Raw genomic sequence first — 19352 nt, 5'->3', positions numbered from 1 at the left:
TCCATATCTATCTTTTTCACCCATACATACAGGAAGGGCACAATTTTACGTCCCCCCTCAATCTATTGCTAATATTGCTGCGTCGCGTCTTTGTTCGCCCTGGGGCTGTTCCGGATAACTGTCATACGCTGAATGTTTCTATTGTGAGGGTTTTCAGTCCCGCGCCTCCGGAAATGCATCCACTTTCAATGTGCTGGAACAAGCTCATTTTTATGTTAATACAAACATTTGCAGGACGGGATTATTGTGTTTGCCGTACATTGAATTGTACAGCTCCCCACAGAGGAGAAGGGTTTTTTTTTTTATTCTCTCTTCCCTTGAAGAATGAACCGTCACAGCGTGACATATTTATGCGGTTCCAAATAATCTCTGTGGATGCCAATTCAAAATAAATCAGGTTCATCGCTTCCTTCAAGACGTCCCCGCTTCCCTTCAGCGGAGCTTTTAAGAAACGCAGCGCGCGTTAGGCTGCAACATTTTAATGCATTCGAAAGGCGCCATCCTTCATCTGTACATCAGGCTGACTCCGAGGGGGGCAAGATGGAAGCAGTCATGTTGTTTGCTTAACTGACGGTCAGGTTGCATGCATTATTACATCAGAGGATTGACTATACAGCAATACTCTAATATTGGGATTGCACGTTTTTTTTTAGCCCTCTGTCGATAGCTAGCCAGACACTATAGATGGCTGTTGGCTGAACGCTCACTTGATGGCCACTCCTCTCACCTCACTACTGAACACCTCGCCTCTGGACACGGAAGATCTGTTTTGTATAAGGCCGTCCCTTATTTACTCCATTATTCTCCCCTGACTTCAGTACCTGACAACAGGGTTTGCCCCTATTAACTAATTGCACAGCTGCATTTGTCATAGTAATTTCTGTGTTTGTTTGTTTTTTCATGCCGATTCCACTACAAAACCCCTCCTGAAAAAGCACTAGCGAAACGCTCAAAAGAATGAACATAAGCATTTCTATGTAAAAACGACTTGCTGTTCACATGTTCAGGTTTTAGAGGTGTCTTTTTAAATGCTTCAAGTTTCCAAAGGATGGATTTTTGGTATAGATATACACTGTGTGCAGAATTATTAGGCAAGTTGTATTTTAGAGGATTATTTTTATTATTGATCAACAACCATGTTCTCAATCAACCGAAAAGACTCATAAATATCCAAGCTTAATATTTTTGGAAGTTGGAGTGGTGTTTTTTAGATTTGGCTATCTTAGGAGGATATCTGTTTGAGCAGGTAACTATTACTGTGCAGAATTATTAGGCAACTTAATAAAAACCAAATATAATCCCATCTCACTTGTTTATTTTCACCAGGTAAACCAATATCAGTGCATAAAATTTAGAAATAAACATTTTTGACAGGCAAAAACAAAAAAATTAGTGATCAATATAGCCACCTTTCTTTATGATGACACTCAACAGCCTTCCATCCATAGATTCTGTCAGTTGCTTGATCTGTTTTCGATCAACATTGCGTGCAGCAGCCACCACAGCCTCCCAGACACTGCTCCGAGAGGTGTACTGTTTTCCCTCCCTGTAGATCTCACATTTTATGATGGACCACAGGTTCTCTATGGGGTTCAGATCAGGTGAACAAGGGGGCCATGTCATTATTTTTTCTTCTTTTAGACCTTTACTGGCCAGCCACGCTGTGGAGTAGTTGGATGCATGTGATGGAGCATTGTCCTGCATGAAAATAATGTTTTTCTTGAACGATACCGACTTCTTCCTGTACCACTGCTTGAAGAAGTTGTCTTCCAGAAACTGGCAGTAGGTCTGGGAGTTGAGCTTCACTCCATCCTCAACCCGAAAAGGTCCTACAAGTTCATCTTTGATGATACCAGCCCATACCAGTACCCCACCTCCACCTTGCTGGTGTCTGAGTCGGAGTGGAGCTCTCTGCCCTTTATTGATCCAGTCTCTGGCCCATCCATCTGGCCCATCAAGAGTCATGCTCATTTCATCAGTACATAACCTTTGAAAAATCAGTCTTAAGATATTTCTTGGCCCATTCTTGATGTTTTATCTTATGTTTCTTGTTCAAAGGTGGTCGTTTTTCAGCCTTCCTTACCTTGGCCATGTCCCTCAGTATCGCTCACCTTGTGCTTTTTGATACTCCAGTAACGTTGCAGCTCTGAAATATGGTAAAACTGGTGGCGAATGGCATCTTGGCAGCTTCACGCTTGATTTTCCTCAATTCATGGGCAGTTATTTTGCGCCTTTTTTGGCCAACACGCTTCTTGCGACCCTGTTGGCTATTTGCCATGAAACGCTTGATTGTTCGGTGATCACGCTTCAAAAGTTTGGAAATTTCAAGACTGCTGCCTCCCTCTGCAAGACATCTCACAATTCTGGACTTTTCAGAGCCGGTCAAATCTCTCTTCTGACCCATTTTGCCAAAGGAAAGGAAGTTGCTTAATAATTAAGCACACCTTATATAGGGTGTTGATGTCATTAGTCAACACCCCTCCTCATTACAGAGATGCACATCACCAGATTTACTTAATTGGTAGTTGGCTCTGAAGCCTATGCAGCTTGGAGTAGGACAACGTGTATAAAAAGTATCATGTGATCAAAATGCGCATTTGCCTAATAATTCTGCACACGGTGTAGTTCAGATCATTTCCTCTAAATCCATGAACAAGGCAGTTAAAACTGCACTCTCAGCATGGATGGATTTCTGGAGAAAAGGAAGCAAGAGAATTCAAGAATGTTCCAAAGATTCAGAACTGCAAAAACTGATCAATATTTATAGTATGGAGTTTGTGAAAAAGAAGCAAAATAAAATTAATGAAGTATATTACTAATATTCAGAACTTTGCATAGACTGATCAATAATTAAATAAAAAAAGTTTGGTTACTCCTATTAGTCTATGCAAAGTTAAGAAACAAACTTCCTGCTGAAAGTGCTTTTTTAACTGCCTTGTTCATGGATTTAGAGGAGATGATTTGAACTGCAGCCGTACCAAAAATCTGTACTCCTGTGCGAGCATTTTTTGTGCCGTCTCCCCATCCTCAGACAGACAGGGAGGGCCTTTGTGAATCACGTCTGAGCAGAGAAGCCGACACTGGAGTACAGATTTTTGGGTACAGATCAAATCCTCTAAGTGCGTGAACAAGGCAGCTAAAACAGCACTTTCAGCATGGATGGGTTTCTGGAGAAAAGGAAGCAAGATAAGTAAATGGAGTATGTTACAAAGATTCAACTTTGCAAAAACTGATCAATATTTAAAAAATAAAGTTTCGTTACTTTTTAAATCTCAAATTCGGAAAAGGGATGAATCTTGCAGTCAGACTACATGTGATGACTGAATTCTCTGAAACTGCGGTGTTCAAAAGAAACACAAATCCTAGTCCATCCCTGGTCTAGAATCAGACTAGCGGTAATATTCTTGCTCATCCCTTGTGATTTCCGGATGGCTTTCTTGCCTGTTGCTCTCAAAAGCTCTTCTCCTCTTAATGACCGGCACTGGATTCCTGACAAGTCTACAAGTTTAGAAGCCGTGAAGCATCAGCAAGCAATGACTCCCTCTATGTATTCAGGGTTTTTGCAGCTTAGTCCTTTTTTTTTGATCCTCTTCTCACATCTATCTCTGGAATTTGAGATCTTTGCCAAACCAGGATGAGTGTCGTGATATTTCCTGTTTGTTCTTATTTTCTTCCTGTCGAGCAGCTGTTCTTTATATTGCTTTATTGGCTTTGGTTTTCTTGGAGGGGAGCTCGGGAACCACAGACATTCAGCCTCCGCTATTCTTCATTGTCTCTGTATTTGATCGTTAGAACTTTACAGCTTTTAAAGGAAAACTCCAGTGAAAAATAATATAATAGTTTCCAATCGCATTGAGTTTACATTTATTCTTCAGCTGTTAATAGCTCTCTCCTATTCTAGGTGGAGTTTTAGATGCCGCCAGATTGCCTGTGCAGGGAAATTTCATGAACAGGTGGAGTCTTAACTCCCGTGTTCACATAAGACTAACATCGTTCGAACCTGTCGATATCCGGCTTGACTGATTTTTGCACTGCCGATCCTTTGGCTCTCTTAGAGAACACAGGAGCGCTCGGCTGAGCGAGCACTCCAGTGTATGGGAGAGGCGGGCAAGATAGCTGCCAGCTGAGCGATCGTCCGAACCATCATTTGGCCAACAGACCTCTAAAGTGTATGAGGAGGCTTTAGTTTACTGGTTTATGTAATCCCGTTGTTACCTTGTAGAAACCATATTGTAACCACAAAGCCCTAAACCATGCCTACTCATTACTGTGTTAGCGTTTACATGTTGTCAAAAATGTGGACACACCTTTTGTGCACATTTATAGATTCAGACTGAAGGCAGCAATACCACAAAGGAACAAATATGGAAACAAGGGGTAAAGAAACGTGTGAAACAAGCCAGGATATTATGTTAAACCTTAGATTCCTCAAAGTATATCCCTTTTACTCTGACAGCTTTATACCCCCTTGATGTTATTTTAAGCAGCTTCATCAGGTTGTCACCTGGAATGGCTTCCAACAGTCTTGGAGGAGTTCCCCGAGGTTCTGATTATTTGTCAGCTGCTTCTCCTTCACTGTTCGGTCCACCTCCTCCCAAAACATCTCCATTGGGTTGAACTCGAGTAATTGCGGAGGCCAACTCATCTGACGCAGTACTCTCGCATCCCTTTCCTTTTATACCACCTTGACGTTATTTTAAGCAGCCTCATCAAGTCCTCTCCTGAAATGGTTTCCACCAGTCTTGGAGGAGTTCCCCTCCCCCAGGGGCTATTTGTCAGCTGCTTTGCCTTCACTATTCGGTCCACCTCATCCCAAGCCATCTCCATTGGGTTGAGCTTGAGTAATTGTGGAGGCCATGTCATCTGACGCAGCACTCTCGCATCTCTTTCCTCCTTGGTCACATAGCCCTTAAATAGCATGGCGATGTGTCTTTTGCAACACAAATGATTGACCCAATAAGTTCAAACCAGATGGGATTGCATGATGCCATGATGGGTAAGGGTGCCTTGAATCTGTCCTAAATCACCAACACTGTCACCCCCCAGACCATCACACATCCTCCTCCATGCATCACAGAAGGCTCCATACTTGTAGAAAGCATTCGCTCATCTTTTCTGTGCGTCACAAAGACATGGGGGTTAGTACTAAATCTCAATTTGCCTCATCAGACCACAGGACAGATTTCCACTCCTCTAATGTCCAGTCTTTGTGTTGCTTGACCCAAACATGTCTCTTCTACTTGTTTGAGGTCTTCAGTTGTGGCAGCAATTCGACCAAAAAGTCTTACTTCTCAGTCTTCTATGGACCGTTAATGTTGAGATGTGCCTGCTACTTGATGTCTGTGCATCATTTATGAGGGCTGCTATCTCAAGTGCTGGAATTATAACATGCACGGATAGCTTTACAGTACACTCTGCAGCGCACACATATACACAATGCTGCATGCACACTCTGTTCTGCTGTATGCACACGCACACTGTATACATTATCCCATTTTAAAGTTTCTTTCAGGCATGTGACAGTTCACATGACCTAAAAGGTTCGTCAGCTATTCAGGACATGCAGCATCCATTCGTATTGGTCAGTGGAGAGAGAGACGTTCTCTCAGTGATTGAGAAGGATGCGGTGATCAGAGGACGCTGCCTCTGAACTATAAGACGCACACACTCTTTAGCAAGTTTTTTCTCTTGCTAAAAAGTGCATCTAACAGTTGATAGAATAAGACAATTCTTGGCAATTCTTTCCTGGGGTGGTCCTCATGAGAGCCAATTTCATCATATCGATTGATGGTTTTCATGACTGCACTTTAAAGATGCCTTCGAGGTTCTAGCAATTTTCTGGATTGACTGACCATGTCTTAAAGTAATGATGGTTTCTTGTTTTCCTTTACCTAGTTGAGTGGTTATTGCTATATTCTGGCTTAGTACCCAGCTCTATACAGTGTTGATCCCTACTCCACAACTGTTCTAACTCTGCCTCTGCAAAACACACATGATGGTCGCAAACAATTTCTGAAGGTCGGTGACTCCACAAACGAACTCTTGACGAGGCAGACCTGTTCATTGGAAGCTGCTTTGGTAGCAGCTTTAGAGAATGCCAATGGAGTGCAACTCTGTCATCAGTGTTAAAAAAGGGCTACTTTGCTGCCTTCAGTCTGAATCGCCAATGTGCACATTCCAATAACAAGGAAAACCATTGCATGAACAGGTGTCTAAATTTTTGACTGGCACTGTACAGTATGGGTACTTTGCCTGTGCTGACCAAGTGAGCAGAAGCTAAGCAGGACATGTGTTAATGTCCCTCCTTCCCTGTTATAATCGGTGGAAAAAATGGAAATTTACTGGTTGGCAACTGACAGTCTGTAGCACATGTCTCCCTAGTTGCTACAGTGTAGGAACCATACTGTAACAGCTAACACGGATAGTACCAAGCCCTAATGGTGCCATTTGGCCTTGCTGTTACATAATGTATTTTATTTTGGAACAATATATACGCAATTTTTCATTACATTTTTTTAACTGGGCAGGATGAATAGAAACGTCATTTGTCCTGCTCGGCTTCTTCTCTAGTGCACACTCAGTACAGTCCAGACAGGGAATAATCCAAAATACCCAAATTTAGGTTCTAGTGACCAGATCTTTAGCATCTGATTAAACAGTCTTCTATAGAAAAATATAATAGGTTTATTAAACTCAATTTGTGCATGAAAATTATCTTTTAAATAGAAAATGTTTTGTTTTCTTTTTTTCCCTGGACATGTAAAATCCTCTATGTGCCTCTGCCAGTTGGATGGTTTGACAAGGAATGGGCAGCTGTGATGGCGGGCAATGCAAGAGAGTCACTAAAGGTCACCATAGATCTGTCACATTCCACTGAAGAATAAAATAACTTTCCAGTCTTTAAATGGGAGAGACAAAAAAAACCTTGTCATTATTTATCTGATTTTTATTGCTGCTTTGATGATCATCTTAGGTACAGGACTATTTGCCAGTAACTAAATGACCGTTGTAAAACTCTGCAAAGCTTCACTGCAAGGATTGTTCTGCTGCAGTATTAACAAGTATTCCTTATATAGTATGGCTACAGGAGAACACTTGTTATAAAAAGTTAAAAAAATTGGAAAAGTGTAAGTGTGTTGCCCTTTTATTGATTCTCCAGAATTATGAGGAACTTAAGGTGTCTTCTGAAACCCTGGCATTTGGGCACCAGAAGAACTTGTTGAACCCTCACATGTGGTGCTGCGTTAAAAACTTTCTTGGCAATGGATACAGACAAGGAACAGCCAAATAATATGGACAGTAGCCATAATCGATGTGGCTCATTCTTTTCCTGATGAGGCTTATTGCCAAAGACCCTAGGGTCCATTAGGGTCAAAAATTCTGGAAATCGGAATGCAAATCTCCAAGAAAATTTGACTACTTGGCACATTCTGCTGTGTGTTGGATTTTATGCGCCTATTAGCAATGGGTGTGGCTATTTTGGCCCAACCCTCTCATCAATATGTGCAAATTATGCAATGTATTAATATATTGACTTTTTTCTTTTTATTCTTCTTGTAGGATCTGGTAAATATAGAAATGTTCCTGACTGCAAAAGAAGTGGAGGAATCCCTGGAAAGACAAGAAACCATGACCTGCCTGGCATGGTGCCACGATAACAAGTCCAGACTTAGGAAAATGAAGGTACAGGAGGCTACGGCTCACTTACTATGAAGCAGTTTGGGTATTTTTGCAAGGTTTCAAGATAGACCACCAGGGTTGTAGTAGTTTGTGGGTTGTAGGCATAGCTATTATAGATGGAGGTTTGGGCTAAAATGGGCCACCATCTAAGGATATTAAAGGTGAAGGGTAGAGAAGAGCAAAATTCAAATTCGCTAGATTCGCTCGAATTCAGTCTGGAAATGCCTTAATGTGGTCTGAAGTCTCTCCAGACCCCAGAACAGGATACACGAAGGGATTAAAAATAACAAAGTCCGACCGTGCTGCTTCTTTCACGGTCGTCATCTAGGTGCTGTGGTAGATCGCTCACTCAGCTGCACACGGGGGTAGACACAGATACTTGGTCTCTTTAAAACTTCTGGTTGGTTTATTAAAATGCAGCATAAACCAACACTTAAGTCCATAAAAGAAAACATGGCCCTTTGGCAAAACATGGAAAATAAAGCAAAATGGTAACACAAAAGCGCAGTCTTTGTGGCAGCAGGGATCCGCCTGCTCAGAGTTCAGCAACTCTACGTGGTTCAGGATAGCTCCACACAAACGGCTCTGGAGTTCCTCTCTCCAGACCTACTGAACACTGAATGCCTCAGCAGGCCGAGTATTTAACCCCAGACCACACCCTGAGGTGGAGATATGGTGAATGACCTCCCACCCTTCACAGTGGTCATTCACAAAAACCACTACCTTTTTAAAATGGAGGTTTAACCCCGCTCAGCAAATAACATGCTGGGGCAAACTTCATGGTTTCAATTCACGGAACCTAATGGCCTCCGTGAAACAACATATCTTCCCTCTATCACTTTACCAGTGACTTTGTCACAGTGCCTATGGTCACTGGTCAAGCCTAATGCAATGTCACAACGTTTTTCAGCGGCAACATCACAAAGTTGCTTTGAGGCACCTAGAAGAGGACCTGACTGTGTAAGGGCCAGGAAGATGTGATTAATATATATATATATATTTAAACCTTTCCCAACCCTTTACAATCCAGCTAGTTTTCTTGGATTCATCCAAAGTGATTCACAAAAAAAAATTTGTGTTCGGGTGATGTCTTAAGTTTTTGTAAAATTCAAGCTTTTGGTTTACCTTGGATTGATTCTCTTATCTATTGTGATGGGCATTGCCCCCACAAAAAAGGATGGAATCTTTCTGGAGATAAAAAGTTAAGTGCTATCCCTAAAGTTAGTGGACATGGTACATACATGTCAAACTCTGGCCCACAGGGTAGTTATATTTGGTCCACGACACCAGAACCACCTCCCCTATGTACGGCCCATTATTCTGTATGGAGGACTATGTGGGGGCCCATTATTCTGTATGGAGGACTGTGTGGGGGCCCATTATTCTGTATGGAGGACTGTGTGGGGGCCCATTATTCTGTATGGAGGACTGTGTGGGGGCCCATTATTCTGTATGGAGGACTGTGTGGGGGCCCATTATTCTGTATGGAGGACTGTGTGGGGCCCATTATTCTGTATGGAGGACTATGTGGGGGCCCATTATTCTGTATGGAGGACTGTGTGGGGGCCCATTATTCTGTATGGAGGACTGTGTGGGGGCCCATTATTCTGTATGGAGGACTGTGTGGGGGCCCATTATTCTGTATACTGGTTGGTCCGCGACTTTGTACAAGTGTTTCATTTTGGCCCTCTGTGTGTTTGAGTTTGACATCCCTGACCTAGTAGGATGGCGTCTTGGACCCCCCAGGCTCACTCATTGCGCCCCTGCAGTGAGTTATTACGTCTTGAGGAAATGCCGGGGACAAGTCATTAGCAGCGACTTTTTTAAAATACCTGTAAGCTGCCAAACAAGTAATTGGTCGTCTTGTGACAAGTGGGGACTTCACAAATGCAAATATCCAATATCCGGCAGAGAGGATGAAGTCCCGAGATTAATCATCAGATCAGTGCACATTGCATAAGGCTCTTGATTCAAAATGTCAAAGCTGCAGATCTTCACATTACTGGGAAAAGGTGTAAAACTGATTAATGTAATTAGTCGGCTCCACACTTACCCATAGGCAGCGTGGTATATGGTATATACAGGTCAGGGACACTGGAGAATAATGCACGGAGAATTGTGGTGGTGAGAGCTAGATATATGGACATTAATGGGGTTATCCATGACTATAAAAAGGAAACCCTCAATATCAGATAATAACAGCTCCCCGTTCTAGAAGCTCTTTCAGTGGGAGTAAGCTGCAGTACCAGGTACAGCCACGGTCTAGGGACGGCGCTGTCTGGTATTGAAGGCGAACCTTTAATCAGCCTATGGATGTGGGGTGTGTCCCCAACCAGACCTACGGATAGTCCATCAATTTTTTATTTTATTTTTGTCCCGGGGTTTTTTCACAAAAAGAACCTCTCTCTGGACTTCATAGAGTCCCACTATCATTTACGGACCTTCTTGTCCAGGCATTACATGATTGGCTTTTTAAAATAGTCTCCCAAATTACTTTATAAAGCTCATTTGTACTCAAGATGCTTTATATGAAATGGCAACAGATCCACTTTTAAATAAGTTTTGTCACAAAAACGGACCCCTTTAAATAATAACTATCCTTTTTTCTCCTAAATAGTTTCTAATCTTCACTTGTTCTAATTATGTAATGCATCTTATCAGAGAAATCTGCTTCTTTCTCTAAATATCAGTCTTTTTTCTGTCTCCTGCTCAAATCTTTCTACAAATCTGTCTGCAGAGCCAATAAAAGCCTATGGAGAAGGGAGGGAGAGAAGAGGCAGAGCACACACAGCTTAAGTGCTGAGACTTCTAATGCGGAGGGAAAAAATGCTAAAATCCAGGATACAACTCATGTAATGGCCAATAATACTGTTGTATTTCATGTACACACAGAGGATCTCTTATTCTGAAAGTGCAGGTACACTCGTCAGATGTTATATTAGATGCTATATATGAAAGTACGCTTACCCCAATCTGTTGGCACCTACATAGATTGCACACCCTATTGATGCCATTTGGCGCCTGTCTAGTTAGGTGGCAGATCGGAACCGTAGACATCACTTGTAATGGATGAGTATGGCTGGTGCCAATCAGAGCGGAAGTGTCACGCAATGTGAGAGAAGGAACAAGTATACAACAACAGGAAGGGAGCCCAACAACTAGGTAAAGGGGGAGTGGAGAACCCTATGCAGATCTAATATGACCCTAACTACCCTATCACCGAGCAGGAAACCTAATCCCTGAATGTCCCTAGAGCTAGACCCTAGGTAGGGAGGGGACTGGGTGAACACTAGTCAGGCCCCACTGTAACTAAGACAACAAGGTAAACAAACAAAGGGGATACACTCAGCTTGAGAAGACACAACAGAGATAACGTCAACTGTCCTCCAAGGGAAGTTCAAGAAGAAACTAGCCGACTACTAGTACTCCAGGCATGGACAGAGAAATATAGAACTATCACCGGCGACTCTCTGGAGACAGAGTTTTTAACTACCAAGCAAGGGTGTGTCAATTAGCAGCAGAAGGTGGAGGTCGTTGCTGGGTCCCAAAGGAAGAAGAATATCCCTACACTACAGAGATGAGAGGATCAAGAAGGCGTCTGCAATGCCAAGCGCAGTGACCTTCTACAGCCGGAACCAGACCGACTATCTGTCACATTTGATACACCCGTGACAGGGAGGCACTGTCATTTTTGCATCAAGTGGGGTATTGCGTTGCGCCTCTCAGAGGGCGCAATAGTGAGTGTCCTATAGAAAATTTAATAGACATTCTCACATTTTAAAGGACATTTGTCAGCAGGATCTACCCTCCTAAGCCGTCTATATGGACATGTAGGTCATGGGATGTTGAATAAAATGATACCTTGATATTTGCGATCTGCGATCCGATGTTTTATTCCAGAGAAATCCACGTTTTTCTTAATATGTAATGAGCTATTAAGATCTATGGGTGGGACATAGATCTCCCAGAAAATCTTCCTCCAGAACTCTTATTATATGAAAGGGGGTGTTACCAGTGTGAGACATCAGGAGAGTAGACTGTCATTCATTAGATGTTTCTCACGGTTAACGCCCCCTGAGCTCTGGAGGCAGATTCTCAGGGAGATCTATGTCCCGCCCATAGATCTTAACAGCTCATTTACATATTAGGAAAAAACTTGGATTTCTCTGGAATAAGACCTCATATCGCAGATATCAAGGTATCATTTTATTCAGCTTCCTATGACCTACATGCCCATATAGACTGTTTAGGAGAGTTGATCCTTGTGTCAGATTCCCTTTTAAAGGGTCTATCCTGGTGACAAATTTGGTATTAAACTTTACCTTATTCCCATCCCGGTGAGTGGAACAATTGGACTTTAGTGATGGCATTCCACAACAGTCAGTGTGAGAGCTGAGAATAAATATCATCTGTATATTCCGGACACGCCGGGGATGCTGGCTGGTTAGGAGAAGGCTCGCAGGGCTCCTGATGTGGGTGGTCAACCAGAATCTTGCAAATGTTTTTGCTCAACTCAACAGTTAATACGTTTCCAGGAGGAATGAAAGAGGAATGGCACAATGCAAAGTGGCAGAAATTACTAATAATGTTTTGTCCTTAACTAGTTTTATCCTACAAGTTATGTCTCTCACTTTCTCTACTTTTCTCCAGAGCTGCCTGGAGTTCAGTCTGAGGATCCAGGAGTTCATTGAGCTAATCCGACAGAACAAAAGACTGGACGCGGTTAGGTAAGAACTCGGAGTGCCGTGTTTTGTATGGAGAGTAGAAATATACTGTACATGTAATTTTTGATTACGTGGTGTAAATGCCGCTGTTCTCCTGAATCCGGCATAATTTTTCTTTTGTTCTTTCTCCTTTCCATTCCTGAGATATGGCCCTTTCTTCCCTGTATATAATTCTATTGTAGTTAGCCAAGTGGGTGTGGTCCTCAAGTTTTCTCAATGGGCGTGTTCTTGAAGATCATGCCTGTTTTTCGAACAAAACTAGATTTTTGTAAATGGAAGAGGGAATCATATCTCAAAAACGAAGAGGTGCAGAAATAAAAGAAAAACGCTGGCTTTAGGGGAAAAATGACATGTTTATGGGAAGTGACAGGTCCTCTGACAGTGTCTATATGCCCTCATACACATTAGACTAAAATTGGACGAACTTGCCGACTGATGTGCATGGAGGCTTCTGTATTGTAGTGTTTTATGACATGCATCCTGTTAGACCCTGCCTTTGGCATGATCTAATAGGACTAGAGTGGCAGCCATGGAGAGCATGTTTTGTCCTCCAGCTGCCATGACAGTGGGGCAGAAGATCCTCTCTTTCTGTCTAACCAGTTAGGTGCTGCTATTGATTGCAGCTTCTATGGCAGGGGTGCATAATATTTTTTTGGGTCCAAGGCCACATTGGTTCAGTATGGCAATCCAAAGGGCTTCAAAATAAATGTAAAAGGGTAATTATATGAATACATCACCAGAACAACTGTCAGTACATTAATACTTCACCAGAACCGCGTTTTGAGTATTTGAGAAGGATTTGGAGAGTTTCTGCTAAAAAATATATATGTGTGAAAACACACAAAATTAAACTGAGTTTTTGAAGCAGAAACTCGCCAAATCCTCCTCATAGTCTCAAATCTCAAAGTTTTGAGGATTTTTACGTTTTAACATAGCTATGAAGCATGTTATGGATTGCTACATGTGTACAACATCAGTGCGGCACAAGAACCACCATTAGGTCATGAATGCAGCGCCAGATCCACCGTACTTGAATGCTGCGCCAGAACCACTGTGAGTACATGAATGCAGGGCCAGAAACTCCAACAGTACATCTATACAGCACCAAGCTAAGTACAGCGATCAATTGCAATGTCAGGTCAGCCCATATACAATTGTATTGCATGAATTTACAACTCCCAGTATGTCCTTAACCAATGGTAAGGAGATGCTGGAAGTTGCTGTTGCCAATCATTATAAGCGAACCATTCAGGAAGCACAATACTGATGAGACGCAGGCAGTATTATAAATAAGTATTCTTTTATACTGCTACATAAATATAAATATCTCTTAATCTGCGACCCTGAATAAATCGCCCCTCAATGTGCTTCTTGCAGAAAATATATCCCCCACACTGCCCCTCTCCATAATGTCCACCCTCTCACACTTCCCCTCTCCATAATGTCCACCCTCTCACACTTCCCCTCTCCATAATGTCCACCCTCTCACACTTCCCCTCTCCATAATGTCCACCCTCTCACACTTCCCCTCTCCATAATGTCCACCCTCTCACACTTCCCCTCTCCATAATGTCCACCCTCTCACACTTCCCCTCTCTGTAATGTCCACCCTCTCACACTTCCCCTCTCCGTAATGTCCACCCTCTCACACTTCCCCTCTCCATAATGTCCACCCTCTCACACTTCCCCTCTCCATAATGTCCACCCTCTCACACTTCCCCTCTCCATAATGTCCACCCTCTCACACTTCCCCTCTCCATAATGTCCACCCTCTCACACTTCCCCTCTCTGTAATGTCCACCCTCTTGCACTGCCCCTCTCTATAATGTCCACCATAATTTACTCCATTGCCCCTTTATGTTCCCTCGCAGTAAACCCAATCCTTCCCTTCCCCCCCGACCCCTCATCTAAAATGAAAACCCATTCTTCAGCTCCACTGTGGAGCTCTTACCAGTGCCTGACGTCTGGTCAGATTGTGCGGCTCCGTCAGCAGTGTGATGTCACCAGCGTGCTGACCTCATCATGGTGCTGCACATCGGGGCCCGGACCAACGCGCTGTACTCTGCCCCAGTCCCGGCGCCGCTGTGTTCAATTGTATTCGTGTCTGAAAGATGCAAATACATTTGGATACAGTAAGAAGGAAGCTGCGTCTTACGGACAACGTCGCTTGGCAGGCCGCATGTGGCCCTAGGGCCGTATGTTGTGCCGGCCTATTCTATGGGATTAAGCTGCAGGAGATTTAGCGAGAGACGGCTATTTGTATCAGCAGTTTCCTGCAGCTGATCATGGAGCAGGAATCACCCCAATGCCAGATGATGGGACTGATCTACTCGGCATGTGTGACCACCAGCACTAGACTTGGACATTCTAGGAAGGAATAGAAGGAAAAAAAACTGCAGGGGGCGCCATAATGAGGATTTTAACACTGAATTGACATCGACTTTAAAGCTCAAATGAGTCCTTGTTAATAACCCTGCTGCTGCGTGAGCCGGCATTATGTGATCTGATCCTGATGAGTAGCACTTTGAGGGATGACTATAAAAACCGTCCATGAAAGCTCGTTCAGCAATGAGCCCTAATGGCTGCAAATGTAAAGGAGCACTGGATTAAAATCTTGGACTATCAGCAATTTCTTATAAGTGCGCAAAATAAGCTGGAAACGAAGCCAAGGCTGCACTGGAGGGTGATGAAAACCGCAATCCCGAACTGTTTGTGGGTCCCATGCTCTCTAACAACTTATTATTAAAGGGGTTGTCCAGAGTTGCGGTTACTTTTATGTGACTGCAGACTATTGAATCTTCAGACAGTCGCGTGACTGTAAGTATGCGATTTGCAGGTCACTTGCCGACTAGACATGAATTGAGTGAGGCGGCACATGTCTAGTCAGTATGTGGCTGGAAGTATGGAAATTACACACTTGCAGTAACATAACCGCCCGCTCCCACCAGAGAATTCTCACAGCGTGTACTGTGCTCGCTGTGAGGACTCACAAGCCTGCAATCACATAGAGTAACTGCTGACTTTAACCTCAAGCCTGGACAACCCCTTTAAAGATATTTGAACAGTTTAGGGGATTTTTTTTCTTCCATTTCTTTTTTTTTCTTGTTAAAAATCATTTTGGCAGTAGGGTTTCATTAAACATGTTGCACCGATAGCCTTCTATAATCACTGTGGTAAACGGTCTATTGCTGGCTGCAGAGTGAGTTATCTGAGAGTTAGTCAGTGAACGCATTTTGACAGGAAAGGTTATAACTCTTTTATCTGTCTTTTTTTCTGAGCTCTCAGCTGATTTATGACCAGATGAAAGTTTGATGTGGTCCTAAATGTGAATAGCTAAAAAAAATATATATATCTCTTAGACCTGATGAGGCTGGTGTGCTTGCTTTGAAAATGTAGGTCATTTTATTTTTTAAATCTGATGACTGATCTGCACTAGTCTGCTGCATGGGTAAATGTAAAATTACATGGCGATCATTACAATAAAGGCTGTCTATGAAATTCTCTTATGTGCTGGGTCTGTTGGGGCAGGAGACCCCATTACAGAGCAGCTAGTAGTGGAGGCCAAATCTCCTAATGGGGTATATGGAAATGGGATGGCGATCACTTTTAGAGGTGGTGGGCGTTTATGGATGGGTGATATACCGATGATCACTGGAGATCTCCACCGAACACTATAACCGGAGGTCCGTGCATGACCGAGGTGAAGTGAATGGAGTGTCAAGGGTCGTGCTCCACCACCACCCTTGGTTATGCAGTGGGGAGGAATGGGGGTCTTGGGACATGCGTTCTTATGGTCGGTGGGGTTTCTAGCCGTGATCCATTCTTTGGTGTGTGACTTGAGACCATAGCATTAGGCCTGATTGGTAAATCTCACAGGCAGACCTAGGGAGGCCGATCCGGACCCTTGCAGCTTTTGAGCCCCTTTCCCTTCTGTCAAAATCCTTAGATGCTACATCAGAGATAACTCTGCTCCCGACCATTGCAGTGGATGTTGGCTGTACTTTACTGCTGAAATCTGTTATTCATCTGTTCCCGCCAAATCACAGGGAGACCCATAGCAATTTACAGTAAACTGTCCTGCAGTGCCCCCATAGGGGAAATGAGGCATTGCATGGTGCCGGTTGACAACGATGGACTGTCCAATCCTTGCACAGACGCTCTGTGACTACTCTTCACTCCGGACTTCTTGTGATTGGAGAGGGTCCCTGTGGTCAGACCCCCAGCCCTGAGATGACCCTTGTTAGGCTGTATTTGGCCCTTGTTTCCCATTATTGTCTCGTGAATTGATTCTTACCTACTCCCTTCCAGACATGCGAGGAAACACTTTAGCCAGGCAGAAGGAAGTCAGTTGGACGAAGTGCGACAAGTGATGGGGATGCTGGCCTTTCCTTCAGACACGCACATCTCTCCCTACAAGGTGAGCACGGTCTGTTTACGGGGACGGACCTGAGGAGACATTCAGAAATCCACATCAAAATTTTTGTGGCAAAATTTGCTGCAGATTTCCATTTTCGTAAGGAGAAATCCGCAGCGTGGATCTGCAGGTTAAGGCTTAAAAATGTGCACCGCAGGCCAATTTCCGTACAGACATCACATGGATATTTCTATGTAGCGTGTGTATAGGTTTAGCCGCCGATGAAATACGCTGGGGATTTACGCAGAAAATCAGCAATGTGAATATAGCCTTAAAGGGGGTAAAAAAATTGGTCAAACTAAGGTGCCCTTTAGAGTTTTTCAGCGCTAACATTCCCTCTACAATATGTGACCACTTCAGCCAATCATTGGCCTCACAGATCACATGCTATCTACCTGGATATGACTGTGAAGACCAGTGATTGACTGCAGTGGTCATTTGTCCTCCAATAAAGGACTCTGCAGAGTAGTAGAGAGGAAGCGGTCGAAAAGTCCACCGCAAAACACCTTCTCATAACCCCTCTCATTATGTGCTGTTGGGGGCCCATTAGCTTGGAACCACAATCATTTAGGATTCCAAGATTGCAGTTATTTCTTGGAGATTTCCATTTTAATCGTACGTCATCCCTTTCATTCATCTTAAAGGGGACCGGTCAAATACTTCTCGCTTCTATGGTTCAAATAAAGTGAGTCTTTCTGCACAAAATGACACTTCCAACCAATCACAAGTGCTCAGTGCACCCTTGGAGCAGCCATACAGTTTAGTGCACCTTTGGCGCGGCCGTACAGTTTAGTGCAACTTCCCATTTACTTGCTCTCCATCTATCTCCACTCTGCTTAGACCTATATAAAGGCCCGAGCTGTCAATCAAGGAAGAGGAGGGTGGAGATGGATGGAAAGGTACGCTGAACATCTTCGCTACGCCAAGGGTGCTCCGAGCATAAGGTAGAGTAGCTTTAATGTAGATGTTTTAGAAAATTGCCTAACTCTGCATTTAGGAAGCAAAGTAGCAATAAAACAAATTCAGTTTGAGGGTGTACATAGCCTTTAAGGCCTCAGAGATCTGAATTGGAGAGATATACATATATATGTGATGTTCTAAACCCGCGTTTGGATTACACAAGAATTGTGTTTTCTCTTAATAACATGTATTTAACCTCCTCGCTTTACATCCAGCCCCTGCAGATCGCCCAGTGGGGGGGACAGCTGTAAATTGCAGGTTCTGTCCGCCAAGCTATAATCACCATCTCCGGATAGACTTAGCATTTGCTGTCATCTACCGTTCAGCAGCAAGTGATCTCTCCTGGTCCATCTGTGCTTAGAGCGGAGATATTTCTCCCTTTTTTAGATTTTCCTCTTTCAAAAAAATGGGGGATATCTGATCGGGTCCCGCTTCTTTGGTTGGTCACGTAGTGATGTGTGGAGGTCTCACAACTGGGACCACCAATGATCCTGAGAGAGAGCGACGTAGCGGTGGTTTAAGTGAATGGGGCTCGCTGCAGTTCCCTGCTCAGCCTCGTAGCCGGGAGTGGTGCTGTACAGGGAAGGATTAAACCAGCACTCTTAGGATTAGTAGGGGTCCCAGAGGTTAAACCCCCCACAATACGGCTTCAAAGAGAGAACAGTGCGGGCTAGATCCTCAACTGTGTCACTGGTCCAGACTGACAGTCACTAGGAGCTCACAGCCCCCTGCCTACCAGGAGGCAGGGGAGCAACGCGCTCCTGAAGATTCATTTTGATAACAAACCTATATAACGACTGTGTGATAAAACATCTCTGTTATGACCCCCTTATTTCTAGGATCTCCTGGACCCCGCCCGGTGGCGTATGCTCATCCAACAGTTCCGCTATGACAACTATAGACTACATCAGCTGGGAAATAACTCCGTCTTTACCATAACTCTGCAAGCAGGTCTGTCTGCCATCAAAACACCGTATCCTTCACACTCCAGAGACCCGGATTTTCTAGTTCATGTATTACTTGGGGCAATTTTGCTCAGCGGCGTAATGATCAAGGTTGTAGAGGCTGCGATCGGGCCCGTAAGGAAGGGGGGGCCCGCCGACGCCAGCGCCTATTTCAGCTGGATGTGCGTCCAAGGATTGCGGCGAAGGCAGTACCTTATACGAGGAAGGGGCCCAGGATGGAGGACATTTAGTTGAGGAAAGGGCCCAGGATGGAGGACATTATACCAGGCGAGGAGCCTGGATGGACGTCATTTTACCAGTAAGGGGCCCAGGATGGGGGGGGACATTATACCAGGAGGGGGGCCCAGGAAGAAGAGTCATTATACCAGGAGGGGGGCCCAGGATGGGGTCATTATTACAGGAAGGGGCCCAGGATGGGTCATTATTACAGGAAGGGGCCCAGGATGGGTCATTATTACAGGAAGGGGTCCAGGATGGGGTCATTACTACAGGAAGGGGCCCAGGATGGGGGTCGTTGTTGCAGCAAGGGGCCCAGGATGGGGGTCGTTGTTGCAGCAAGCGGCCCAGGATGGGGGTCGTTGTTGCAGCAAGGGGCCCAGGATGGGGGTC

At 44.1% G+C, this 19352-nt stretch overlaps 1 protein-coding gene across 1 annotated transcript in view; it reads left to right on the top strand.

The window, feature by feature from the left end:
* The window catches only part of MAEA (macrophage erythroblast attacher, E3 ubiquitin ligase), a 57285-nt gene that overhangs the window by 35060 nt on the left and 2873 nt on the right, over positions 1 to 19352 (top strand). The window contains exons 4-7 of the mRNA XM_073649108.1: positions 7561 to 7683; positions 12331 to 12407; positions 16713 to 16821; positions 18618 to 18751. Coding sequence (XP_073505209.1) covers positions 7561 to 7683; positions 12331 to 12407; positions 16713 to 16821; positions 18618 to 18751 — 443 coding nt within the window. The remainder of the gene's footprint in view (positions 1 to 7560; positions 7684 to 12330; positions 12408 to 16712; positions 16822 to 18617; positions 18752 to 19352) is intronic.

This window comes from Phyllobates terribilis, unplaced genomic scaffold, assembly GCF_046119375.1.
Source record: "Phyllobates terribilis strain yellow unplaced genomic scaffold, ASM4611937v1 Scaffold_1__5_contigs__length_1240528914, whole genome shotgun sequence".
NCBI classification, from domain to species: Eukaryota; Metazoa; Chordata; class Amphibia; order Anura; family Dendrobatidae; genus Phyllobates; species Phyllobates terribilis.
Note: the sequence above shows the minus strand (reverse complement) of the source record. Positions and strands in the feature narration are given on the sequence as shown.